The sequence below is a fragment of the Vicugna pacos genome, chromosome 26 (genome assembly GCF_048564905.1).
Source record: "Vicugna pacos chromosome 26, VicPac4, whole genome shotgun sequence".
NCBI classification, from domain to species: Eukaryota; Metazoa; Chordata; class Mammalia; order Artiodactyla; family Camelidae; genus Vicugna; species Vicugna pacos.
In genome coordinates, this window is record NC_133012.1 from 18,942,949 (window position 1) to 18,968,412 (window position 25,464).

The 25,464-nt window shown below is 40.5% G+C and overlaps 1 protein-coding gene across 1 annotated transcript; it reads right to left on the reverse strand.

The window, feature by feature from the left end:
• Window positions 1-4,890: 4,890 nt before the first annotated feature.
• On the reverse strand, window positions 4,891-22,476 carry F11 (coagulation factor XI). The gene is made up of 14 exons (XM_072950434.1): window positions 22,422-22,476; window positions 18,345-18,507; window positions 17,000-17,106; window positions 16,209-16,368; window positions 14,948-15,057; window positions 14,098-14,257; window positions 11,892-12,001; window positions 11,643-11,805; window positions 11,448-11,554; window positions 7,987-8,155; window positions 6,724-6,899; window positions 6,066-6,161; window positions 5,371-5,510; window positions 4,891-5,091 (listed from the first exon to the last, which is right to left on the reverse strand). Exons 1-14 carry the CDS (start codon window positions 22,474-22,476, stop codon window positions 4,930-4,932), a joined length of 1,878 nt encoding a protein of 625 aa, XP_072806535.1. The 3' UTR covers window positions 4,891-4,929.
• Window positions 22,477-25,464: the final 2,988 nt, after the last annotated feature.

Below are 25,464 nucleotides of genomic sequence, written 5' to 3' on the forward strand. Positions count from 1 at the left end.
ACTTGCTTTCTCTGTCACATACCATCTTCTAGGGAGTTAGTGGGAAAAGCAGATGTATAGCAGCGACATTCCTCTAACTATGGGAACTGTTTACCAAAAGAACCTGACATTTACATTGAACAATATGATTTATCTCATTTTTAAATCCAAATCTGGATGCTACATGCTTGTGTTTCATGTTGGATTTTTCCATCTGTATTCGAACATGACATTGCTCTGTAGTTTCCCTTTTAAGTTATCTTTACTGTGTTCTAGAAACATAAAGATGACTGGAAAGAATTAAAGTCAGAATACGAGCAGTGCATTAGGATCATGGAGGCGGTTTTTATTCATTTCTCTGTATTTTGGTGTATTTTACAAGTTTCTTCAAGAAATGTATCCTGTATTTACAGTCGGAAAATACCATTAAAATGTCTAAATATTTAAAAGACTGTTAAATGGTTATTCTTGATCATTTGAGTGTGAACATAGGCAAAAGCTTTCACTAGTTAAAAACAGAAAGCTTTTCAGCATTAAACACATAATAAATATTTAACAGGCATTTTACATGACTTGATCCACTGCTAGTGAGGTAACCACATTTTTAGGTGTACATTAACAAAAAAAATCTTTACAGAAGTTGATATTTGTTTTAAAATTCATGAATGAGTATATTTTAGATTCACCTATTGTTTCTTAAAGGAAAAATTGAAATACCTGAAATATAATAACATTTGAATAAGTTCTCCTGATGAAACATCATTTAACATGGCTCGTTTATACAACTAACAATTGTGTTTTAAAAGTTTCTTTCCCATCTCTTGCCTACAGTACTAAAATATGATCGTTACAAGCCTCAAAATCAATTGTAATGGTTATTCCGGGACGAATTGGATAGTGGGCAGGAGAGTTCGTTTGGTTAGCTTGTCTCTAGGAGTCCTGAACGTATTTGGTAATTACATCTTGAGTCTTCTGCTTTGTAGCTTATTGCCCTGAGGTAACTGGAGAGGAGCACTTGAGCCGAAATCCACTCTGAAATAACACTTGTATGTAAAAGTTTGCTCTGTATTCTAACAGGCTGTACTCTTCTCCTTAGATAAACAGCTTAATGGCTTACGTTTGAATACAATATGACTTCCTAAGGTCTCATTTCTTCCTCAAATGTATGGCACTCGGACACCTGTCCAGCAGGCACCTCTTTGCAGAGGGGCGTCATCTGGACTGACCTCCTGAAGGGACCTGTTTTTTCAAATTCCACAGAAGGTGGCGATTCTAGTTTAACGGTGTAGTGGATGAACTGGGGAGGCGTGTCAAGCCCGTCCCTGCAACGTCCAGGCACAGCCGGGGGCCAGAAGATTCTGAAGAGCTTTAAGGGAGCCAGATAAAGATGGAGCCTAGGAAGTTTTCAGACGCTCTGCACAACTTGACCTCACCAACACCTGAGTATCTCTGGTTAGTGGGAATTACAATTTTGTTATGGGGGCTCCAGCTAAGACTGAACTACAGTAATGTTTGAAAACTTGAGGCCCACAAATTGAAGACAGGCTAACTGGGGACCAAGAGAGGCATGACATTTTGAGGTTTCAAGAAATGTCTCAGTTCTAGACACTGGAGTCCGGAATCAGTCTTCAGTGCACGGAGTAACTGCGCATCTTGTTGTGCGTCGTGGAAGCTCTGATGCTTTACACTGCCCTTTCCAAGACTGGCAGCCTACATCCATCCTCCCTAGACTTTCTTCCCATCAGTTTAAAAAAAAATTTTCAAGCCCCTAGCCAGCTGGCCAACGTATTAAGACACTGCCCACGAGTCAGGGAAGATTTGTACCTCTGGCCTTCTCTCCGTCCATGTGTAGTGGACAAACCCGAATATTGATGGATGTTCTGCCCCTAAGAGACTTTCATTGTCAAAGTCATGAAATAAGAATAAGCTTCAGCCCCAAGCCAGCTGGTCTCTGCAAGCTGGGAGCCAGGGGGGCACACAGCCAGCGCGAAGCCTCTGTGAGGGGGCTTGACTCACGGAGCTTTGGCGTTATCGTGTCCATATCCACTTCGGAATGTGTGGCGTGTGTGTGTTTAGAGGGGAGGTACGTTTTTTCTTTTTTTCTCCTACCACCAAGCCTTCAGAATTGAAAAGTTTTTTCTTGCTTGTTTGTTTTAAATATTGCAATGTGATCTTTGCGATACTCTCGAGTGATCAGGGGAGGGGATTCTGTTCACGTGGTGGAGAAGGAGCAGGGAGTGACTAGAGGTTGTGGGGCGGTGGTAGGAAAGGCGGGAGGGCTAGCAGCTCAAAGGAAACCACAAAGAGATGACAAAAAGTCCCGAGCCATGTGACTCAGCAAGATGCAAGTGGCCACGGGAATGGGTTGGTGGAAAATGGGTGAGCATGCCCTCTGAGCCCTAGAGATCTTTGAGGACACAGCTTGGGATCCATGACCCACTGTCACCCACCGCTGGGGCCTCCTTCACCTCATCACTAAGCGGAGGTGAAATCTCTAAAGCTGGGGGAGTCTAGAGCATGTGATTTCAAGACAAAACTTCTGTCTAGGGACTAGATATTTCCAACAATTACATTTGAAAAGTCAAACAAATTTATTGGGGGTTTTTTTGTTTGTTTGTTTTTTAAGGGGGTAGAGTTATTTATTTGTTTATTTAATGGAAGTACTGGGGATTAAACCCAGGATCTCTTGCATGCCAAGTACACACTCTACCACTGACCTATATCCTTCCCTACTCAAGCAAAGCAGTTGATTTGATTTAGTGTTTCCAGATATTGCATATACATAAAAATTTGTTTACATGTATTATAAATTAAGTGCATTCAGATGCTATGGTTTAAAATGTGGCAAAAGGAGGTATTGAAGCGCCATCTAGAGGAGAAGTGGAGAATTGAGTGGAAAATAATTTCAAGATGTTCTATCTTTTTTTTTCCCCTCTGGAAAAACAGTAACGGGATACTGTGTTATAATGGGAATAATGGTACCTCATCTTGCGTGGTGGTAACAAGGGGGATGAGGTATAGCGAGGAGTGAGGCACATCTCAGGCCCGCCCGGGAGGTGCGTCTGTGGCGGTCTTACCTGCATGCCTGTTCCTGTTAGTCAGTGGGATGTTTCTATTGTTATTAACAACGCTCGTCGCTGACTGGTGGGCCCACTAAATTTTAAGTCTAGGATAGCCACTTAACAAGCTGTCCACTCAACTCCAGAATGTCCACCTTAACTCTTCTTGGATAGAATGAAATGACAGTGATGGAAATGATTTCCTTATGGTCATGCCCTCCGTGGGATTGTTTAAAAGGCTGCTCAAGGGGCCCCTCCCTTACTTCAGCGCACACTGTTCCCCGACACTGTCCGAGAAGCTGCCGGAGTCTAGGCGAATCTGGGGAGAACCCACAGATCCGGGCTCCGAGGATGGCAGCTGCCTTCAAGGTCAGCGCTGTGAGCACAGACTGAACAGCAGCTGAATGGAAAACGCCTGTTAGGTCGTAAGGGCGGCGGCTCCTTCTAACGTGTATGTAGCAGCCAAGAGAAACACATGGCCTGACAGAGGGGCCGCCCTTCCGTCTAACTCAGGCATCACCTTCCCTTCCGGGTTAAGGCCCCTGGAGAACTGGGACCGGTGGTTAGGAGACCTGGGTTTTCTAGGCTCAGCTCTTGTTCTGACTCGCAGGGGAGCTGGGAGAGGCCCCTGGCAGCCCGGGCTTCCTTTCCGTGGTGATGCCCACTAATGCCTCTTCCCTCTGACAGTTGTGGGTCCCCAGAATCCACGTGCCAGGTGTTACCTGCCATCGGTCTCATCACAGTGCAGTGACACTTGGGGGAAGGCAAAGAGTCAAAAGGAACAGGTGGATTGGACACTAGAGCCACACCCTGAGGAGCAGGAGAGAAAAGACTGGAACCAGGAACAGAAATATGTATAATGCTAGCAAGTCACCTCAATTAGAAGAGGGAGCACTTCAGGAAAAAAGCCCGCTACTTAGAATACAGGGAGCTTCTTTAAAGACGCTGAAGACTCTGCTGTAACCGTGCATTTGTTCCCAAATCATGTCCCCCGTAGTGCAGGTGGACTTTATGCCGATTTCTGTCCAATACATTCAGTATCTATAAACGTAGCTTCATAAGCCCACACTCCCAGTGGCAGCTCATCTTGGGGAGTCTTTTGCTTGCCCTCCTCATCTTCGCCAGCCTCCCCTACCCAGAATGATGCCAAATAAGTATATAACCTGTGCACAAATAGTCTTCTAGGCAAGTATAGCTTTAAGATTCGTCCCCTAAGGTACCAGTTCCAGGTGAATTACTGCCTTTAATCCTTCCCCGCACAGAAATTCTGGAGTCCACATTCACACTCACTCGTAGCTTATTGCTACCCAAACTCATTTTTTTTAATGTTAAAAAATGAAAGGACAAGAATTCTTGATTATTCTGAAAACCTGCCACTGAGTTCATTCAAGGTCTTCCTTTCACAAAGGAGCTGTGTTCACGGCACTTAGAGCACAGAACCTTGCCGTTCGAATGGTGCCGGTTCATGGTCCCGTTTTCTCCAGCTCCCGTTTTTCAGTTAACGAATCTTTTCCCGGCGGTGTCCTTGAGCAGCTGTACCCCATCTTTTGGTGCCACTACGTGATTCTCTTCTAGAATATCTGGCTATGTTTTGATCTTCAAATAGTTAATCTTTATAGTATTTCTTTGGCTCAGGAAAGGTGTAACCAAAAAGCAAGAGTCTGGATGCTGAGAACACACTCTGATGATGGTGGGATGGAAGTTTTGAGGACAGTTTGTTTCCTTTGGTGTGTTCTCACCAATACCAAGCCCTTCCGTCTCTTAAAGTCTCAGTACCGTAGGCTGTGGAGGAAAAGGATGGTGCAGTGTCTTCTTCAGTGAAGTCCAAACCCCCTTCCAGGGAATAATCTGGTTTACCCTTCAGGGAGTCGAGTGGCATCTAGAAATTCCTTCAGGCTGCTTGCGTTTTCTCCAAAATCCAGTCCACGTGCTCGATCACATTGGTGTAAACACCTGGCCGTTCCCTTTGGGCGCAGCCTTCACCCCAGCTCGTGATGCCCACCAAATGCCAGACCTCGTTGTGTTTACAGGACAGGGGGCCCCCCGAATCTCCCTGTGACAAGGAGAGAAAAGAAAAGTCACGCAGAGCCATTCAGGTGCTTCTCATCTTAAATACGTCTTCCTCAGAGTGATTTCACCTAAAATTCTGTCTTCACCCTTTAATAAACTTCAAAGAACCAGATTATTTGTTTTTTCCCCCCAGTCTACCCACATCAGATTTCAGTGTAAGGAAAACAAATCCACCGTGTTCCCCGCTCATTGGCAGAAGACTGCTTTAAAAGCATTAAACATTCTAATTTGAATATATTCAGTTGGTTCAGGACACTGTTACCTTACAAGCATCCTTCCCTCCTTCTTTATAGCCTGCACAGATCATCTTCTTGGTTATTTTATGCCCTCTGTATCCTGCCTGGCACTCTTCGTTTGTCACCAAGGGTATCTTGGCTTTCTGGAGAGTATTTTGTATTCTGTCTGAAAACAATTTTTGACTTGTTAATGGAATAACCATATATAATATAAATTAAATTTAAATATAAGTATATATATTTAAAATCAAAGCCATACCTATCTCAAAATCTGGAAGGAAAAAAAATTAGGTTTACCTCATAGACCTTTTATAATTACAGAGTGTAGAGAAGAAGTTATTCTCACCATGGTGAGTACCATTTTGTTAATGTTAATTAAGTTCAAAATCAATTATGGCTCGAGCTGGGATGACTTCCCAGAGGAAATAATTGGATTACAGGCTAGGACATTTATTGAAAAGTGCTAGGTTTCAAATTAAACTTCATTAAAAATAATTAATCTTTAAAGAGGTTGTCATATTTAAAATTTCTAATCAGACATGGTATCATCTTCACGGGGGTGATTTTGTCTTTCCGTCTTTATTAATATACTTTTTGCAACTGGATATGTCATTATTATACTCTCATTTTAGCCGTATGACTTGGTATAGCAGGAAAGGCTGTGAATATGCTGTATTGTGTGCATTGAGGATGAAGTGTACAGAGAAACCTCATTTCTTACCTCTTAATTTTCTGTACCCCCATCCAGTCACCCAGCAATCAGTATAGATTACATTTCTGTCTCCTTTGGAAGGTAGGCATATGGGTCGTTGAAAATCTAAATTTTTAAAATCATAATTTAGTTTTCAGAAACAAAATACATCTTCTTTCCCAGGGGAGATTCTCTTCTTTCACTTTCTGTTATTTAGTGTGTTCTCTGTTTCTTATATTCGTTTGTTGCCTCCTGGTCATACATCTTCCTTCCTCGTGTTCAGTGTTATCACATCCCAGGATGAGGGAACAGGGGGAAGACAAGCCACGCCCCCCCCCCAGCTCCATCACCCTGGCGAGGTCTGTGACCCTGTAGAGCTTGCTTCCTCGTTCTGACCTGCAAACCTTTCTTCCCTCAAAAGGGGATACAAATCATCTGGTTCATATTCCAATATATTATAAAGTCATTCTGTGCACCCGAGGAAGCCTGGAGAAAACTTACCATTTCACCCACACCCCAAAATAAGATTCAGTCATCAGGAAGGAGTCAGGATTAGCTTTGAGGCCCTCTCCCTTTCATGATAACAACACACGGAGAGCTCGCCGGGGTCGGGCCATGAATCAGGTAGTGGGGGACATTGTCTCTACGTCATCATTGTACATAACTTTCCCTTGAAATGTTTCCATACCTGTGTAATTCATTGTCGTTTCCAGTTTCAGCAAGGCAATATCATATCCACTTTCTGCCATTTCATATTGATCATGAATTATTATTTCTTGAACCCCAAAGAAAGATGTATCCTCTTTTATTTCCGATTGATTTAAAATGCCACTATAGACACGCAACACTTTCGGTGACTCTACCCTAAGGAGTAAGTAAAACCGGAAAAGAAAATTCCTTTACTAAAGGATTCCCAAACTTTGGGGTATATTGTCATTTAACTGACTGTTACTAACCAGCTAATATTTTCTGCCAGGGGTGGGGTTTTAGGCGGAAAGAAGTGATTTCATGCTGAGGTTTGTCAGTCACAAATTTCTCCTACATGGAAGGTCCTAAGCTAGCATGTACCTTATATTAAACACACAAAAATCAGTGAATGCTTTTTCCTCCCTCCAGCGCGCACACACACACACACACACACACACACACACGAAGAGTTCTGGGTGTTCGTTTCAGTGCTGGTGTTGATTGGCTGTGACCCTGAGAAATTCACTTGGCCTCCTGGTACTCCACCGTCCCATAAGTAAAAGGTAATGGAGACGATTGTCCTCAAGTGCATCCCTGAGTTATACTATGAATAAGCTGCATACTGATAAAATAAACCTAAGAAAACCACAAAACTGCGATTGGAAACAACTCAGAAGGTACAGAAGTGCAAAGTGGAAGTTTGGCCAACTGAAATTTCCCGGGATACACGTGCTCCCCCAGTGGAGCTTTTATGTTTGGCTGGGACTGAATTTGACCTAAGCAGGGAATCCAGTTTGAGGATGCATGGTGAACAATTCCTTGTGTGTCTAAAAACAGAGAGAGAGAAGAAGAAGGGGGAGGAGGAGGGGGCAGAGGAGGCAGGGAGGGAGGAGGAGAGCGAGAACAAGTGGGAAATTCGTTTCAGGGAATAAGAAGTTCTCTTTGAATTTCGTTCTAGGGACACAGTGCTGAGGACAGCCACCAAAGATGGTATGCTCTTAAGAAGAAATAACAAGAACTCCCCTGGGGATGTGTATACATTTAAATGGGACAGTGGAATAGTATGCAAACAGCCACATTCCTGCATCTGTTTTGATGCTGGTAGACCATGATGGCTCTTCCTTTTTGCTTTTTTCCCACTAAAGATAGAAAGTTAATTTAGTAAATAGGGTAATTTACATCTTTAAATATGTGCTAAAATACTAGGGATAGATTTAATATATGTGTGAGCATATGAACAAGTAAAAACAGTAATGGTACTGACTCGTTGAAACAGTGAGCAGCTGTTAATATCCACTGGTTTCCAATGATGGAGCCTCCACACAGGTGTCTCTGGGTGGGTGAGGTAATGTGCAAAGTGATCTGCCACGGCCACTCACCATGAACAGACTCGGTTCCTCCAACAATTCTGGGCTTAATTTTGGTGGTACATGCTACAACAGAAGGATTGCAATGAGCAGCTTCCTAAATCTTCACTTTCCAGCAGTCGTCATGTTCCTTCAGGTACATGGGGAAGGAAACCTTCCCTGGATTCAATACTTTACCATGACCTTGACTTGAAGAAACTTTGGAATCAAGTTGGCAAAGCACAAGACGCAGATAAAAACTGAATGAGGGAGTCAACCCTGTGATTACGCACCCCCAGATAATGCCCCATCTGGGACTATGAGTAAGCCTTACCCTCCCTCACATGATAACCCCAGTGGTTCTTTTAAAGCAGTGGTTGTCAAGTGTGGCCCCCAGACCAAGGCATCACCTGGGAATTTCTTAGAAATGCGTGTCCTTGAGCCCTACCTCAAGCCCAGTGAATGAGGAACTCTGGCAGTGGACCCCGGTCATCTGAGTTTTAATCAGCCCTGCTGACGTTTGAGAACTATGGTTACAAAGAAGAGTGGAGCAACTTCCACTCAGTTTGCAGCCTTTGTCCAATCGCCTCCTCCATCCCTTCCACTCGGGGCTGCCCTTTGGTCCCAGTCTCTCCTGCTCCACCCACACCCAACCTGGCTGCTCTTCTGTTTGTGAATCGCTTCTGCCCTTTGGTCTTGTTGACAGATTGGGATTCTCCGCTCAACCCTTGATACTTCCTAAGGACTCTGATTCCAGCTCACCCCTCTGCTTCTTTCTTGTCTTGGCCACCGTGAGCAGCAGAGCCCATTCTCCTCCTACTTCCTGGGATGCCAAACACAAGTGCCCACCCTCCCGGTTGGAGCCTTGGCCAAACCTGCCCCAGTAACTGAGACAGAAAGGGAGTGAGGCGATCACAGACGGCATTTCTCTAGACCAGTGCTTCTCCTGTCTTAATGTGCATGTGGATCACCTGGTTAGCTTATAAAATGCAGATTCTGATTCAGTCAGTGGCAGGGCCTGAAATTCTTTCCAGCAAGCTCCGAGGTGATGCCAAGGTGCTATGCCCAAGACCATACTGAGAACAGCAAGGCTCAGTGGATCAGGGATGCTCCATCGTCCTTAGACACAGGTGGAGCGCGACGTGGTGTGAGGTTAGCGGAAGAGTCACTGGTCAAAAGCCGAGTCCTAGATGCTCCCCTCACTAGTTTTGTCAGCATAAAACAACCTCTCTAGGCCTTTCTTTCCTCCACAGGAAACGGTGTGTGATTCTGGGGCGGATTTCAAATAGAAGGAGAGGACAGGGTCATGAGTTTTAAAGGAAACATGAGCTGGTGGCAAGCTGAAGTGGAAACAAGCATGATGTGTCTGTGAATGCCTGAACAGGACTATCAGTCTGCTAGAAGAGAGTTCTCATTTGAGAGTCTAAAGGGTGAAGATTAGTTTCAGAGGACTGTTTTGAAGAGTTTGACTATATTCTGGAATTACTGGAAAGCCCTTGTAATCTGCAAGCTGGGAAGTGGCCTAAAAGGCAAAGCTTAGGAAAATTAATAAGTTAGCAGGAACTAATATATGTTAGGAACAACTCAGTAAAGACCTTATTAAGGATGAGTTACAGGTCTTGGTGTTCATTCTATTTGGTTTCTCAGCTCAAACAAAATGCTGAAAATACCTGTGTTTAGCCTTACGAGGTGTTCTTTGTGTTAAGAGATGGTTCTTTTGATGGCAATTGCTCTGTGTCTACAGAAAGTTAAGTTATATTGTAGACTAATGACAGTACAAGATATGATAAACATCTCAGTTCGACAGTCCCTCTCCTATTAGGGGATTATTTCATCCAATATAGTGCAGCAAAACCTAATTATCTAGTTTCACTTATTTCAGAAGGTGCACTAAAAAGACATAAGATTTTATTTTCCTTTATCTTATATTTTCTGCTTTAGCTCTCAATCTATTCCTGATATATTCTGTAACCTCTAGAGGCCAGAGTCCATAGATTCATTAGAGAAAAGCATAATGAAGGAAGGAGGGTGGGGGGTGGATTCTGAATTTTAAGGTATAAGTGTTGGTTCCCATTTTCTAAACTATGTCAGTGCCACTAACAACAAAATTTGCTGCATCCTTTCCATTGCATTAGTGGCACTAAGACAACAGAATTATTGTAAACACGCCTTCTTCTCTTAGGTACATTTATTGTAAGAAAAACAGAGGCTGTCTGAGATACAACTTAACTGACTATCTTTTAAAAGAAGCTCGAGCCTTCCAAAGATCCCCACCAGAGCCCCTCTAAGCTCTAGGAAGGCATCATTTCCTGGCCAGGATGTTCATATTGGACACAGTATAATACTGCATGTTCTACAAAACAAGTTCTCAGAAGTTAAGGATTTAGTTACCTCTCAGTGGAGCCAATATATCTCATACATAAGATTTTTATACTTTGAAACCTATTACACAACATAATTATCACTTCCATTTCACTCATTAAATCTTAGTTGCAAGTTAATTTAGACCACATTATAATATTGGACATTAAGCAATAAAAGTCTAAAAACATGTAGTGTATGTAAATCAGCGAATACTAAAGTCATAATCGGTCATTAGAATAATTTAGGGAAGAGTTTATGTATTAGGCTCTGTCCTGTGCCATCCCTTAGACAATGTCATTGGCCTGCAAACCATTTTTTGTCACTATGCTCAGAAACTGGCCAGTGGAAGGGAAGTACTGCTGAACTGATGTGTACTGTAATTTTTATACTATTATAGGTCTTGTTTGATATAGATAATCTTATCTCCACCCTACCATACTCATTGTTACAAATTAATAAGGTTTTACTGTAGCATTTCCTAATGTTCGTAAGTATGCAGAACATTTGCAGGAAATCTAAAGGAAATCTAGAAGCCCTGGAGAATACTTGAGTATTTCTTGAATAGATACCTAATTTTCCAAGTGTATTGGAAATGTATTTCAATAAGATCAGGTAACAGCCAATAGAAGGAAAATGAATCATCTGATTAACCAAGATGCTGGATGATACTTCAATTATAAAGGATAATAAGAAAGATCATTGACCTTGATAACAAGAATCAGACATAAAAGTACTGGCTGAGCCCGTCTCACCAGGAAATACCAGTTGTATAAATGTGTCAAATTAAAACACACAGTTGATTAATACCAGGCAACACAGAGTTAGTCAAGACCCAGTATTTACCTTTAAAACATGGTCAGCTGGGGTGATAGCACTGAAAATAATGGAAAATTGCTTCTAACTTCATTATTTTACTAATTGCCGTCTGTGGCTATTATTGACTCTCTTCATGATGACATAGTTGGTGTAAAAGAACTCCTTCAGATGTATGTTTTTCAAGTGACATTAAACTCACCATTATCCATTTTACATAACCTTAATGTATATCCAGAGATGCTTCCTCTCCCACGAAGTATTTTAGTTGGAGATCCATTTGAAGAAAGTTTTAAGTAACATTTACCCCTGCAGGTTGGAAACAAAATGACATAAACATAAGGCCCCCTGAACGAGACAGGACAGGAGCATGGATGTAACTCATCCCATATCTTACCCCTCTCCATTGCAAGATTGTTGAGATGGAGAATAGGTAAAAAATTGGCAGCGGATGGTGTTGGTACATGTTTTCTGGCAGGCTTCGTGCCCAGGCACATCCACAATGTCCAGTTCTTCTCCCAAGAAGTCAGTGTCGTGGTAGAATGAAGAGTGACAGAACACTGGACAGCAGAGCACACATGAGACGCGAGACACGGAACCTTAGCTCCCACCTGCCGATCTCCTCAGAAAGAGCAGCATCGTTTACCTGGGATGCTGTGCCTGCAGCTCTGTAGACTAAAACCAGAAAGAGCTTTGTTCCTCCTAATGCGCGTGCTTGGCAAGCCACTTTTAGAAGTTTTAAGGAGACAAAGATTTCTAAAGGACAAAAAGGGAAATATAGATAGATCATATAAAGTATACCACACACACACAAAAACACTTTTTACAGCAGGTACTGACGTCAGCTCATGTTGGCATTTCATAGGGAGGAAAGTACTCTTCGTAAATGGCTGAGTCTGAGTCAGGCTCCATGGTCCATAGGTGGCAGACAGATGTTCCAAACTAAACCGCCTGCTTCCATACAGATTGTCAGTGTTCCTGGCACCTTCCTGACTCACTTCCTTTCTCTCAACTCTTCCAGCCCATCTCAGAGATTCAAGAATTTTCGTGCTACCTAGAAATCTGTGACCCAGAGTTGCTGTAAGCTTAGACGGGGGTCAGCAAAATCCAGGACAGGCTCCACACCCAGGCAGCACCTTCCCGGGAGGAAGCAACTTCTCCTAATTAGCACCCAGTCACAGCCTGGAGCGGTGCAGTCTGACAGGCTTTTCTGCAGTGGTGGAAATATTCCATGTCTCTGCCAGCCAGTACAACAGCCACGAGCCAGCCATGTGCTGAGTCCCTGAAATGTGGCGAAGACAGACGAGGAAGTGAATCTTGTTTTATTTAATAGTTGTGTTTAATATTCATTAATTTAAATGTAAGATGCCAAGTCTCGGCGTCTAACCCCCACGTTCCTCTCTCACCCGGTAATGAGGATCAGATGTGTCAGTAGTGACTGGGAATTTTATAAAAGGAATAAAAAAGAAAAAGAGCTGTGATTAAGACAAAATAGCACATTACAAAGGCATCTTTCTAAGTTCTGAAATTCATAATGCCTCAAGGCTCCATCTTTGACCTCCTGTCTTCTCTGACTGGGTTCAATCCTTTGATATCTCCCCAGTTTCAATAGCATTCATTGCCAGTTGCAACCTGGTGACACCCAAACACAGATGTAGAGCGTAAGCCTTTCTTCCTAATTCCAGACTTCTCTGTCTAACTGCCAACTCAACCTTTCCCTCTGGCCGTCTACCAGGCATCTCCCCCCTCTTGAAGTCAGCTCCTCAGGAAATCTGCCCCTTCATTGGCATTTCCATCCTTCCAATTTTCTTGGACCCAAAATCTTGGCGCTCTCACTGACCCTTCCCTTGCTAGCCAGCATCCAGTCCATAGCAGCTCTTATCGGCTCTATGCTGACAATATATCCCAATCTGATCACTTCTCTTTTACTTCCACTCTAGTCCAAGCAGCACAAGGTTTTTATCTATTTAGTTCATTAATGGTCTCCCTGCATGTGGAACCATGTTGAGAAAATGAAAGTAACAGATATCTTTTCATGTGGCAAACCTAGTATTTCTGGAATTATGTCTCCACTGAATTAAAAAAAAAAAAAAAAAGAAGTCTTGCCCGATGGGCAGCAACTCAAGGGCTTACCTTGGCTAGGTTGATCTGGGGGACACTCTCCCCAACAGGGAGCCGTGACAAACAAATGCCTAGAGCTCTGAGGATTCAGATTCAGGGAACATACAGAATCTTGATTTTCAAGCAGACTTAACCACCAAATTTTTTCTTTTTTTTTTTTAAGTGAATCTTGTTAATGAGGGGCAGCAACCCCAGCAAACTTCCCTTTGACGAGCATAGAACTTGTGCTTTATTATGGTTTCCTGTGTTAATACCCAACAGTAGGGAAACAGGATCTCGGTTCTCAGCTCTCCCACCACCATCACTCCCCGTTCTGTTGATGAAGGCCTTCATTTCCACCCACCCACCCCTGACTTCCGATTTAACGTGTCACTGATATTTCCACCTCTTTCTGCTCCAGGTTCAATTATCTTAAACCAGGCATTGGACTAAGATGCCTCTTACTGACTGACTGTTCCTTATTTTCTTCATTCCATTCAGAACTAGAGCTGTCCCTTTGCTGAAGGCAGAGACCTCCCTGACCTAAGGAAAAGCAAGAGTCCTGGGTAAGACTGGCTTCGTGTCCAGTGGGTGGGGAACGGAAAGAGGGAGGAGCTGGGAATTCTTCTTGGCAACTTTGATCGATCCTAGACAGGTGTTTAGATGAAATTTGTAGCTGCTCAGAATCTTTAATGATGGCTTTTGATCAACTGTTTTAAAAGCGAACACACAACACAATCTTAGCTCCTTACCTTTCGGATTCTGTTGGCCATTCTTGAGAAAAGAAGGTGAAAAACAAACAACTGGGGTGGTGAGTACAAATGCTGCGACAGACAAAGGCATCTGGAGCCATGACCCCGTCAATGTTGCTGTCTGCAAACACTGTTTGAGGGAAAATGTCCCGAATACAAGCTGCACGACAGAGGAAGCTGTATTCAGGAAATCAGTTCACCAGTAGCACTGATAAAGTCCCAGTCATGGTGTTTGTAAATTCCATGTGAAAAGTTAGTTGGAGGATGAGAGAGGTTTGAACAGGCAGAACACAGAGGAATTTTAAGGCAGTGAAAACGCTCTGAATGATACTCTAACGACAGAAACATGCCAGTATACATTTGTCCAAACCCACACAATGTACAACTCCAAGAGAGAGCCATAATGTAAAACCATGGGCTTTGGGTGAGTATGATGTGTCAGTGTAGGAAACAGCAGTTGTGACAAAGGTACCGCTCTGGTGGGGGATGCTGACAGCGGAGGAAGACTCTGCCTGTCTGGGCAGGGAGGATGTAGGAAATCTGTACATCTTCCCCCCAGTTTTGCTGTGAACCCAAAATTGCACTGAAGTCTTAACAGTAACTGTTCAAAAGTGTGTTTATCCCAAGATTATTTACATTTTAAAAATTAGGATAGCTGAAGCTTTAAATTCAAATATAAGCTTTAATCATTCAGAACATAACGAAATTTTTCACATGGAGAAGGTTAAAAGATCACTGGGTCCATTCCATCAGCGAGCACAAACTGGTACCCTCAGTTAGGCCCATCGTACGCATCTCCGGCCCCTGCTATGTAACGGCTGACCCACCTCAGTAAGGAAATAACAGTTACCCAGATTCGAACGTGCACAGGACTTCAGTGAAAATCCAGACACCACGTGCCCGAGCTTCGTTATGCTGGTTGGCGTCCCCGTTTGGGTGTACTTCAGTAGGCAAACGTTACTGAATAGAGACAAAAATGGAAAAATATTTTATCCCTCCAAATGCAGGTAGGGAAAAAAACGTAAGATAATAAGACATTCCCGTTTAGAGACGTCTGGGCATTTTAGCTAAAGAATTGCTCTGAAAAGCATTGAGCTGAGAGGCTGGACAGCTGGTCTCGCGTCCTAGCTCCACCAGGAGTGGGTGGTCCTGTCAATTCTGTCAACTTTATTTTTTTTTTCATTTTAACTTTTTAATAATGTCTCACAACTCCTGATTTCCTGGCTTGCTGTTCACATTATGTTGAGTCTTAGACGTAAAATATGTAAAAAAGCGTAGTGTGAGCTGAGCTAAAGACAAGCCAGGAAAGTTTAATGATCAATCTGAGGATTTCATTTTGTGTTATCATGGCTATTCTTTGAATAAATCTTTGATGCTCCATTTCCACTCATCTCCTTTCTGTGAATGTGTAGCGCAGAAGATTAAAATCCAAATATTAGTCACTTGAACTTTTCTTTCATTGTTGGATGTCAGATAAGTATAGGTTACTACACAAATCTGGAATATCTCAAATATTTCTAAATTTAAAAGTTAATGATATTTTCCCTAAAAATATTTTTAGGAGATAACAGATTAAGCTCTTACAGATCAGATCTTTTTATATTCTTACACAACAGATTTATCCCTGGAATATTTCAAAATCCAGGAGGAGATAGGTTTTAAAATATTTCACATGAGTTTCAGTTTCTGTCTCAAGAGGGGAACTGTTATGTCGAAGGATATCTGAGTAGATTTTTCTTTTTGATTCTGCAGGTTCAAACTAGCATCCTTTAGGCTGGGAATGGAACAGTCAGACACTCATTGTTTATAAGTGTTTCAAGTTCGCCAGTTTAAAAATGTAGCACTCTATAGATTAACTAGGAAATGAATGAAGCATTTTTTATAAGCATTGTTAAAAGACAGACTCTGTGCTATAAAGTGAAATGCATCCAAGTTGGACTTTAAAATGCATTTTCCACCAGGAAAACTGTGAACACTTATGAAAGAATTGTCTTGTAAGGGGTAAAAATAAATTTTGGCATCAAGTTGATGAAAAAAAAATTAATGAATCCCATTTTGCTTTCCATCTGATCACCTAAGGGTCCCCCAGGCTCAGTCAATAGCTCACTCACCGATGCTGTACGCTTGGGAAGTGCCTTGTTGCAAATGTAAAAAAGTGACAGTGCATGTCGTTCGTGCACCTCTCTTGGCATTCCTGAGCACTCTTGGTCATAGAGCTGTTATAGTTCATGCCTTTCATGTCTAGGTTCACATAAACATTTCTATTGCAAGCTGGAAATAAAATCAGAAAGTATGGTTGTCTTCCAGACTCCGGGGTCAAGGCTGATAGTTCTACCTTAGCAACTGTCCCTCCAGACTTACTCTTTCAACTTTCACGGACTTTTGCTCAGACGTCCTTTAGGTTTATTTGAATCTGCTTAATTCCTGCTCTCATGTGGAAGCTGATGTCCTTCTTACACTGCAGCAATGGTAGACCTGTACATTTCTGTTTCCATTTTATGAGCTGGCCTCTCTAGTCTCCTTAACTCCACTGATTGATTGGCTAATTAACCTTTTCGCTTATCTGTTTCACTATCAAGACAAGTGTCATCTCAACCTTTACAGTTGCTTCCGTTGATTTGAATTAATATGTTTAATAAGGACTTTCATATACAACCTTAAGCTGGGAAGGAGAAATAAAATAAATGAATGATGAACTGACGTAGTTAGAAGATCCTACGAGATAAATTTTAATGAACCTGTATAATGGGTTGGGGGGGACATGCATGTATGCGAGTTTTTACTCTACACAAAAAGAACGTTATTAGAAAACTCTGTTTCATGGCCATAAAGCCACACTTGATGTAACTGCATGTACACATCACAAAAACTCATATATATCAATTCTAGTAAGATATCTTACCACTTATTTGGTGTGAGCACTGCTTGAAAGAATATCCAGAAATTGCTCCTGTCCTGTTCACCATTGGCAGGGTTTCTGTAACACTGTCTTTCAGGATGCAAGTAAACCTGTTTTTTTTAAAACATAACATTCCTGGATGAAGATGTATGTTTTAAAATAATGAGTCTTAAAAGTCAGCCCACAGAGAGTCAATGGAAAGGAAAAACGCTATCTCATACCAAAACAAATATTTTCTTAGCAAGACTGTGAGCTTGTTTTTCATCCCAACATCCCGACATTTAAAAGATCATGATGTTCCTTCTTAACAGAAAACAGGAGTGTGTAAACTATGACCTGATGTCAAGTGCAATTCGCTGCCTTTTTCTGTATGGTTCATGAGCTAAGAATGATTTCTGTATTTTTAATGATTACATTTTAAATGATTATATAAGTATTTATATAATATTCCTGAGTTTGCCTCTGTACCCACCCATATTTACTCTCTGCCTTATTAAGAAAAAGTTTGCCAACCCCTGTTGTAGATTCTAGAATAGCAAATTTTGTAAGTTTAAGACACTATGTAAATGTGCAGCAATAACGCACAAAGATGTTGATAACTTCATTCTGCAGTAAAACTTCATTATTAAATTTTCAAGTTCAATATGAAAACAGAAGTGGTGGGTGGAATGTCCTAAAATGTTTTAAAATATGACTATAGAGACCAAAACACTAAATGCAATTTGTGAATCTTGATAAGACTCCGGTTAATAGTTACACATTACATTTGGGGGACAGTTGAGACGCTGTAAAGGGATTCTTGTGAAATTTGTAATGTCTTTTGTGTAGGAATAATGTATGTTGAAATATTTAGAGGTGAAGTGTCATGATGGTTTCCAGTTATTTCAAATGGTGAGACATCTACCCATACACAGATAGGGAAGGCAGAAGTGGCAGCAATTCTTGGTGGTGACAGAGAATCATTGTACTATTCTTTCAAATTACCTAGATAAATAGTGGATTTTTTCTAATAAAATAATGGAGGGAAAGTACCAGTTTAATATCAAATATCAATAGCCAGTTGTAAAGCAAAGAACAAGATGATTAAGGGGCATAAAAGTAGAGAGAATTAAGAGAGGAAGCGTCAGTGTCCAGAGCACGAGAGGCTGCAAAGTCCACAGGAGGGGGCACGTTGTTCCACCCGCTCTGCCTAAAACTGTCTTTTTTCTGTAATAATTAATATTTCTATCAAAGGACAATGTATCTTCCAGTTGTTAACACTGGATTCTACAAAATGGTAGGTGGCAATTTATTGCAGGGAATTGTCGTGTAAAATCTATTTCTTCCATGTAGAAAAGCAAACATTTACCATTTGGTAGGATCTTCAGCTGCTGAGTCAGCCAGAAAAGTGAAGAGCAAACACCGTGGATGGTGGGTGCAGACCATCTGGCAGTGTGTGGCACTCGGCGTGAAGGTAACGGTGAGGTCCCCTCCTTTAAAGTAGGCATCTTGGAACAGCTTAGTCACACACTCTGTGATGCAGGACATGGCACGTGTTACTTCGGATTTTAGTGGGCACATTCCTAATCAGGTAATAATGTCCCAAAGGCAAGCGAAGTAGGTCAACTTAACAGGAAATATGCCTGAATTTGGAAATGAGGGCAATCAACACTTTGAGTTTATTGGATAAGCAGCCCCGGATAGAAAAGAGAATCTCAAAATGTGCCTCAGTGGAATGGTGCTTATGAGAGACTGTCTGGGATATGTGGGTGCTTTGTGGGTAACTGACTCCTTTCTCATCTTTACCGGCAAAAATGTTCTGCAGTATCCCAGCCAGGTCTAGAATGGCCTCTGCTTTTCCTTTAACCCATGGCTGCTCTGTGTCTAAACTCCATGTTTATATAAAACAGAGGCTCCACAGTGATCATCTCTGGGTGGCATGCGATGGTCCTGAATGTGATGACAATGTACTGCTTCCTCTCACTATTTCACATGGGCCAGCGTAACTGGCCCACAGCACCATGTTAGTTCCTGGCACACAACATAGTGATGCGCTGTTTCCACACATTCCAAAATGGCCATCATGATGTATCTAGCTTCCGTCCGTCACCATACAAAGATACTACATGATTATTGAGTGTATTCCCCACACTGTACATTTCATATCCGTGACTCGTTTATTTTGCAGCTGGAAGTTTGTACCTCTTCATCTGCCTCCTATTTCTCTCCTCCTCTTACTCACCTCCCTTATGGCAACCACCTGCTTTTTCTGTGTTTCCGTCTTGTTACGTTTGTTCATTTGTTTTGTCTTTTTAGGAACTAACATAGTGTTGTAGGTCAATTATACTTCAAAAACAAACAAACTCATAAAAAAAAAAAAGAGATCCGATTTGTGGTTATCAGAGGCAGGCACTGGAGGAAAGGGGAATTGGATGAAGACAGTCAAAAGGTACAAGCTTCAAGTTATAAGATGAATAAGTACTAGGAATATAATGTACAACGTGAGAAATACAATGAACACTGCTGTACGTTATATATGAAAGCTGTTAACAGAGTAAATCCTAAGAGTCTGCATCACAAGGAAAACTTTTTTTTCTATTTCTTTAATATGGAATGAGATGTAGATAGATGAGATGCATCTAACTGAGATGTAGATATTCACTAAACTTACTGTGGTCATCATTTCATGACGTATGTAAGTAAAATCATCATGCTGTACACATTACACTTGGACAGTGCTTTAGGTCAATTATATATTAATAAAACTAGGAGAAAAATTAAAACCTAATGAATAAATAAAGGTAACAGAAACCTCAGATTTGGGGGAAAATTATTGAATCCCCTTCCACTGAAATCATAAAATAAGTTAAAAATACAAAAAAAAAGCTAAATTGCATAAAATTGACATTTTATTCTGTTTCTAGAAAGAGATACCTAATAGTTGAGATTGTGGATTTTTAGGTCATTATTACTTAGTCCCTGTAATAAAGGTGTTATCGTTTTAATCTTGGTATATTTTAATTGATGATACGATACAGCCCTTGGTCTTATTAATATAAAAATAAATATATAATTATATATAACAAAAATTAAAATACTTCGGACAGAATAAAATGTAACTCAGATTTATTGGAGCAATAATGAAATAGATAGAATTAAAAATAAGTAATTTTTACTGTAGAAACAACCAACATACCAATAAATATGTGGAAAAACACATCAGTGAAAAAACTATAAAAATGAGCATTAGAGGCTTACAGGATTTGGGTCATCCATGGTCTTGCGTGGGGGGAAATTTTGTCTTATTTTCACTAACTTCTCACTGAAATGTGGCATATCTTTCTATTATTAAGGTAAGAACAAGCCGCCTTCGTGTTCGTAGTATCTGTACCTTTGTCGTAATAAAAACCACAGATCTGAATACACGATAGTTGCTGGTATCTCAAAATATCATTATGATTCATTTCTAGTTTGATGGTAATTTCTGTGCAGTTTAAACCCACCACTAAAACTTGGTACCTAACATGTTCATAAGAAGCACATCTATTTCTGTATCAATTTTTTTTACATTTTAACTAATTACATTTCAATATAATTGATTTTTTGTTAATCCTATGTATTTTCGCTTTATTTCTTTATTTCATCAATACCCTTTGGCTATGTGGTGATTAATGCCGCTGTGAATTTGTCTTTTTGATCCTCTGCTTTCATTTCCTTTGAGTATATATCCAGAAGTGGTTCATCCACTGATTTTTCAACACTAAGCTAATTTTTCATTCCTGGAATAAAACCAAATTTATCACAATGTAATCATCCTTTTTGGTTTTCTTTTAACATGCTGCTGGGTTAAGTTTGATATTTTTAGTTTCTGATAATTACATCTATGTTCATAAGGAAAAAAGGCCTATGATTAGTCAAAATGTCATAATGTCCCTGTTAGATTTTGGTATCAACATTACACTGACCCCACCCCCCAAAAAAGATTGCACTGATCTTATAAAATGTTTTGCAGACTGTGACCAAGTTAACTTCCCCTAATATATGTTTGTTTTTCATTTAATTAATTTCTCCTATTTTGTTTATTTTTTTCTTCTCTCTAGCTTCTTTGCATTTAGTGTGCTATTCTCCTTCTGTCTTCTTAAGTTGGGTTCTTATATCATTAATTTTTACCTTTTCCCTGTTCTAATGTATGCATGTAAGTGTATGCACTGCTACATCCCAGAGTTTTGATAAGCCGTATTTTCATTATCATTTAATTCAACATATTTTGCCATTTCCATTATGATCTCTTCTTTGACCACTATTTATTTAAAAGGGTATCATTTAATTTTCAAACATTTGGGATTTTCCAATTGTCTTCTGTCATATTTTAATTCAATTCTATTATGATTAGATAACATGCTGTGTATAATTTTAATCTTTCAGATTTGTTGAGACTTGCCTTAGGGCCTTATATGTGGTCAATTTTTGTAAACGTTTCATATACATAGGTAATGGATGTGAATATGTATATATACAGTCATTGGGTCCAGTGTTCAAAATATGTCCATTGAATTAGCACTGACCTACTAATTAAATAACAGCATGATTTCATAATGATGACACTGAAGAAATGTAATAACCTGGATAAGACTCTTGTCACAGAGAGAAATGAAATTATGAACTGTAGTGAAAAATACTTAATCTTAAATCTCTTTATCTAGATTTACCATTTTTCATATATGCCAGAAAAAAGTTTACTGTACACTGAATGCTAGCAACAGTAGCAGAAATTAAATGCAATATATGTAAGTTATTTTTAAAAGAGATGCTTAAGCTTTCATTTTAAATAAGAATTAACATAGGGGCTAAAAATACTTGAACTGATACGTCCTTCTGAATCCTGGTTAAGTGATTTCTAAACAAATTTAGTGGACATGAGGTAGAGTGGAGAATTCACAGTAGAGGTTAAGTTATAAAAATGCATAAACCACATAGGAATATTTGCATAACCTTTTTCATTCCAAAATTGCTTGTGTGTGTGTGTGTTTGTGTGTGTGTGTGTGTGTGTGTGTTGCATTGAATTGACTGCTTTATGGAAAATTGACTAATCAAGACAAATAGAGACTTCTGCTTTTTAATATTGCTCTTAAGTTCATTTAAGTGTATGATGTAGATTTGGATATAAATATGGTATAGATATGAATATAGATAGAGATGTAGATTCTTACTTACAATTCCTTCACCTCAGTTTCCTTCCCTGCTTTGAAAAACCCTGAAGGCTTAAATGGAAAATAAATGAAAGGATTTTATTTCCTTCCCTGGCGTAGATGGCACGGAACGCTCCCACATCTCTGGGGTCAGTCGTGTGATTTCCCCCTCTGGCCTTATACCCTCCTGTTTTCTAATCTGCAAGTCAGGGAACCAAGTTATTTCCTGCCCATACTAAAGATCAAGGTCCACTTACCACCAGAAACTGAGGCAAATAAAATGAAATGGACCATTTCATAGAATAAAATCATCCTACAAAAAGAAAAATGTGCATGAGTTTAGAATATAAAATGTGAATTTATAATTAACTTATTGACATCAGAGTTTACCAAAAAAAGTCAAAAATTTTAAGAAGTTTTTTTTGGGGGGGAGGGGCAGGCAATGAGGTTTATTTATTTATCTTCAGGGGCAGTACTGGGGATTGAACCCAGGACCTTGTGCAAGCTAAGTATGCATTCTGCTACTTGAGCTATACCACCCTCCATGAGAAATGAGGAGAGAGAGAGTAGTTAATTCAATAATGTTCACAGAGCTCCTATCACAATGCTGAATTCTGTTTTCCCCAATCCTAGAACATTCCTCAGCCTGGCCGAGTGCTGTGTTGACATTTTCATGGTGGGGAAGAGCCTAGGATGGAGAGGAAAGCGTCCTCTCCCCCTCCTCCCCTCCCTCCCTCTCCTCCGCCTCCAGCTCATTATCAATCAGACATTTCTCGAGGCCGTCTTCTGACCCTCTCCCCACCCCAGGTTTTCCACATTTTATCTTCTCTCCCAACTTATTTCCTTTCTTTCCATCTTTGCAGTTTCTTTTCTATATCTATCAAAGAAGCTGTAAGTGATTTTGTACTTTCAAAATTTTCTGTTTTAAAAATTCTGTTGCAAATATATTCCTAGTTTATCTTGGTCACCTATACATGTGCTTATCCGCACGGAACCCTGAACTGACAGTTCTGTGAAAAACCTGCTATCAGTGAGACAAATCCAGTCTTTTAATTTTTTCGTATTGCTCTTGAATATCTTTTTAAGTTGTAAAATGCTTGCTATTGAGTTCAAATTATTACTCTTCCTCCGTTTGGCTCGGCATCTCTTCTAAAATTGCTTATGGATATTAACCAAAAACCTCCCAAATGTTAAATCAGACACATTTTAATAATCAATCCTTAAATAATAATTTTTGAAATCATACCTGAAACACCTTGTTTGCTGCAATTCTTAATAAGAATGTTTTTCTTCTCCCACAATGGTCTTCATCCTCCTCTAAATGAGCATTTGCAGGTAATGTTCATTTAACTCTGATATTTACTTTTACTGGTTCCCAGTGTTATGTAACACTGTCTCTTTGTACAGCAAACCTGTGAAAGTCCTTAAAAGCTTTTCATATCAAATATGTACCTTGGTAGAGGTGCTTGCTTTTTCAACATGTTAATTTTTTTCCTCTTATTTTACTGTGTATTCAAACAAGTGACACCCAGAGAGACAGCTTAGAGAACTCGAATTTGCCTGTGTGCCTTAGCAGTTGAGCAAACTCAAAATTAGTATACCTGCTCGCCAAAGCTGCACTTAACCACACTAACATGTAGCAATTGTTAATCATTAATTCCAGCCTAACTTGAGCCTCACCGTCTAAAAAGAAAACGAGGGACGTGGGATGGACTTATTGATGCGCAGTATAGCAGGGAAACCAGACTCAGCTACTGAGGGCTGCGAAGTGGGTAAGAAGTAAAGGGCCGAGTGTAGACACCTAGCAGTTCGACATCAGTTTCCCCTTAACGTAGCGTTACCTCCTCAGAGGCCTATGAAGATAAAATTCATTTTATTTTTCCAGCTCTTTTTTATCCCACTTGAGAACATTGAAAGTCTAAATTAACATTTTTTTTTAAATGGAAAATATGGGACCTTCATAGCTTTCTTTAGATCTCAGCCCACCGAGACACAAATGGAGGGCTCAGAAGTGACTGTCTAGCTGTTGATTGACTAGCAATCAAAAAATCACAGGTCAGTTACTTTTGTCCCAGAAGGCGCCTCCTAGTGGTAGGACTTGTTACAGTTCATAGAGAGGAAAGCTTGTGAAACACTTGTGGGGTTTCACCCTAATTATCTTTCTGTTTAGAGCCTTCCCATTGACGTTGAGGAAGGGCTAAAAGCTCAGTGGAAGTCATGATGACGCATGTCCTCTGTTACCCAGATCTAGTCAGTAGTTTATTAGTTATGTAACTTAAGCAGAAACCAGACTCCTGTGCTTAAACCAGATACCTGTGCTTTCCTGGCCAAGCCGCCTTATCTCTCAGAACTTCAGGTCCTCATTTAGAACATTAAACACTAGCTCGCTCTGAGGATTTCTATGTGGGCCCCTGGAAACCTTAAAGAAATAAAAATTTTAAAAACCTTTAATATGTCTGATTTAAATACATTTTAGAGAAAGATGTTATGATTCAGAGAAGACATAATTTTCCATAGAAAAACAATGAGATCTTAGGTTTATAACTGGAGTCATAATTTTAAAAAATATTTTGAAGACAAAGGGAAAAATGAGATGAAAAATCTGCCCCCATTCGGGACCTTGCTGAAGTCAGAGTCATTAGAGGAAATTCTGTACTTTGTTCAGGGACAATATTGCTAATGTGAGTGTGATCTTCCAAAGCTAAACAATGTTGCCAGTTTACTTGGAGCATTTCAATATTCGGAGACAGGGAGACAGTCTCGTTTTATGTCTATCACAATTACGTTGCCTTTCATGGAATGGTTTCTGAAGGTGCGGAATAGCCAGTTCCTGGTTGTCAAATGCCTGCGTAGAAAGATGACCCAAGATTAGGAACACTGGACAGTCTTTTCCGAGCTCTTACAGGTAGGGACATATGGGGGGAAAGAGAGAACTTACTGAAGGAGACAGTGAGCAAAGGTCACTTTGAAGCTTAGCCCCATATAGACTAATTGGAGTCCTTTTGAGAAGAGAAAAGCCCGCATTTTTGTTTCAGAGGGCAGAAAGTTAGGGGCAATTTAAACTTACAAGATGTCTTTATGTAAAATGCTAAGGAACTATTGTGATCTTGTATCTGGAGGGCAGTAATTAGATATTTTTATTTGATCTATTATTTGATCTTTATGCCAAGATAGCTTTTCTGACCTATCAGGTGTGTACCTGTGCCGTGGATCCCGCAGGTACATATGCCAGTGTCCCAGGCCCGGAGCGGTGCTGGCATCCAGGCCTGGTGCCGCCCCTGCCCTCTCTTGGACGGCACT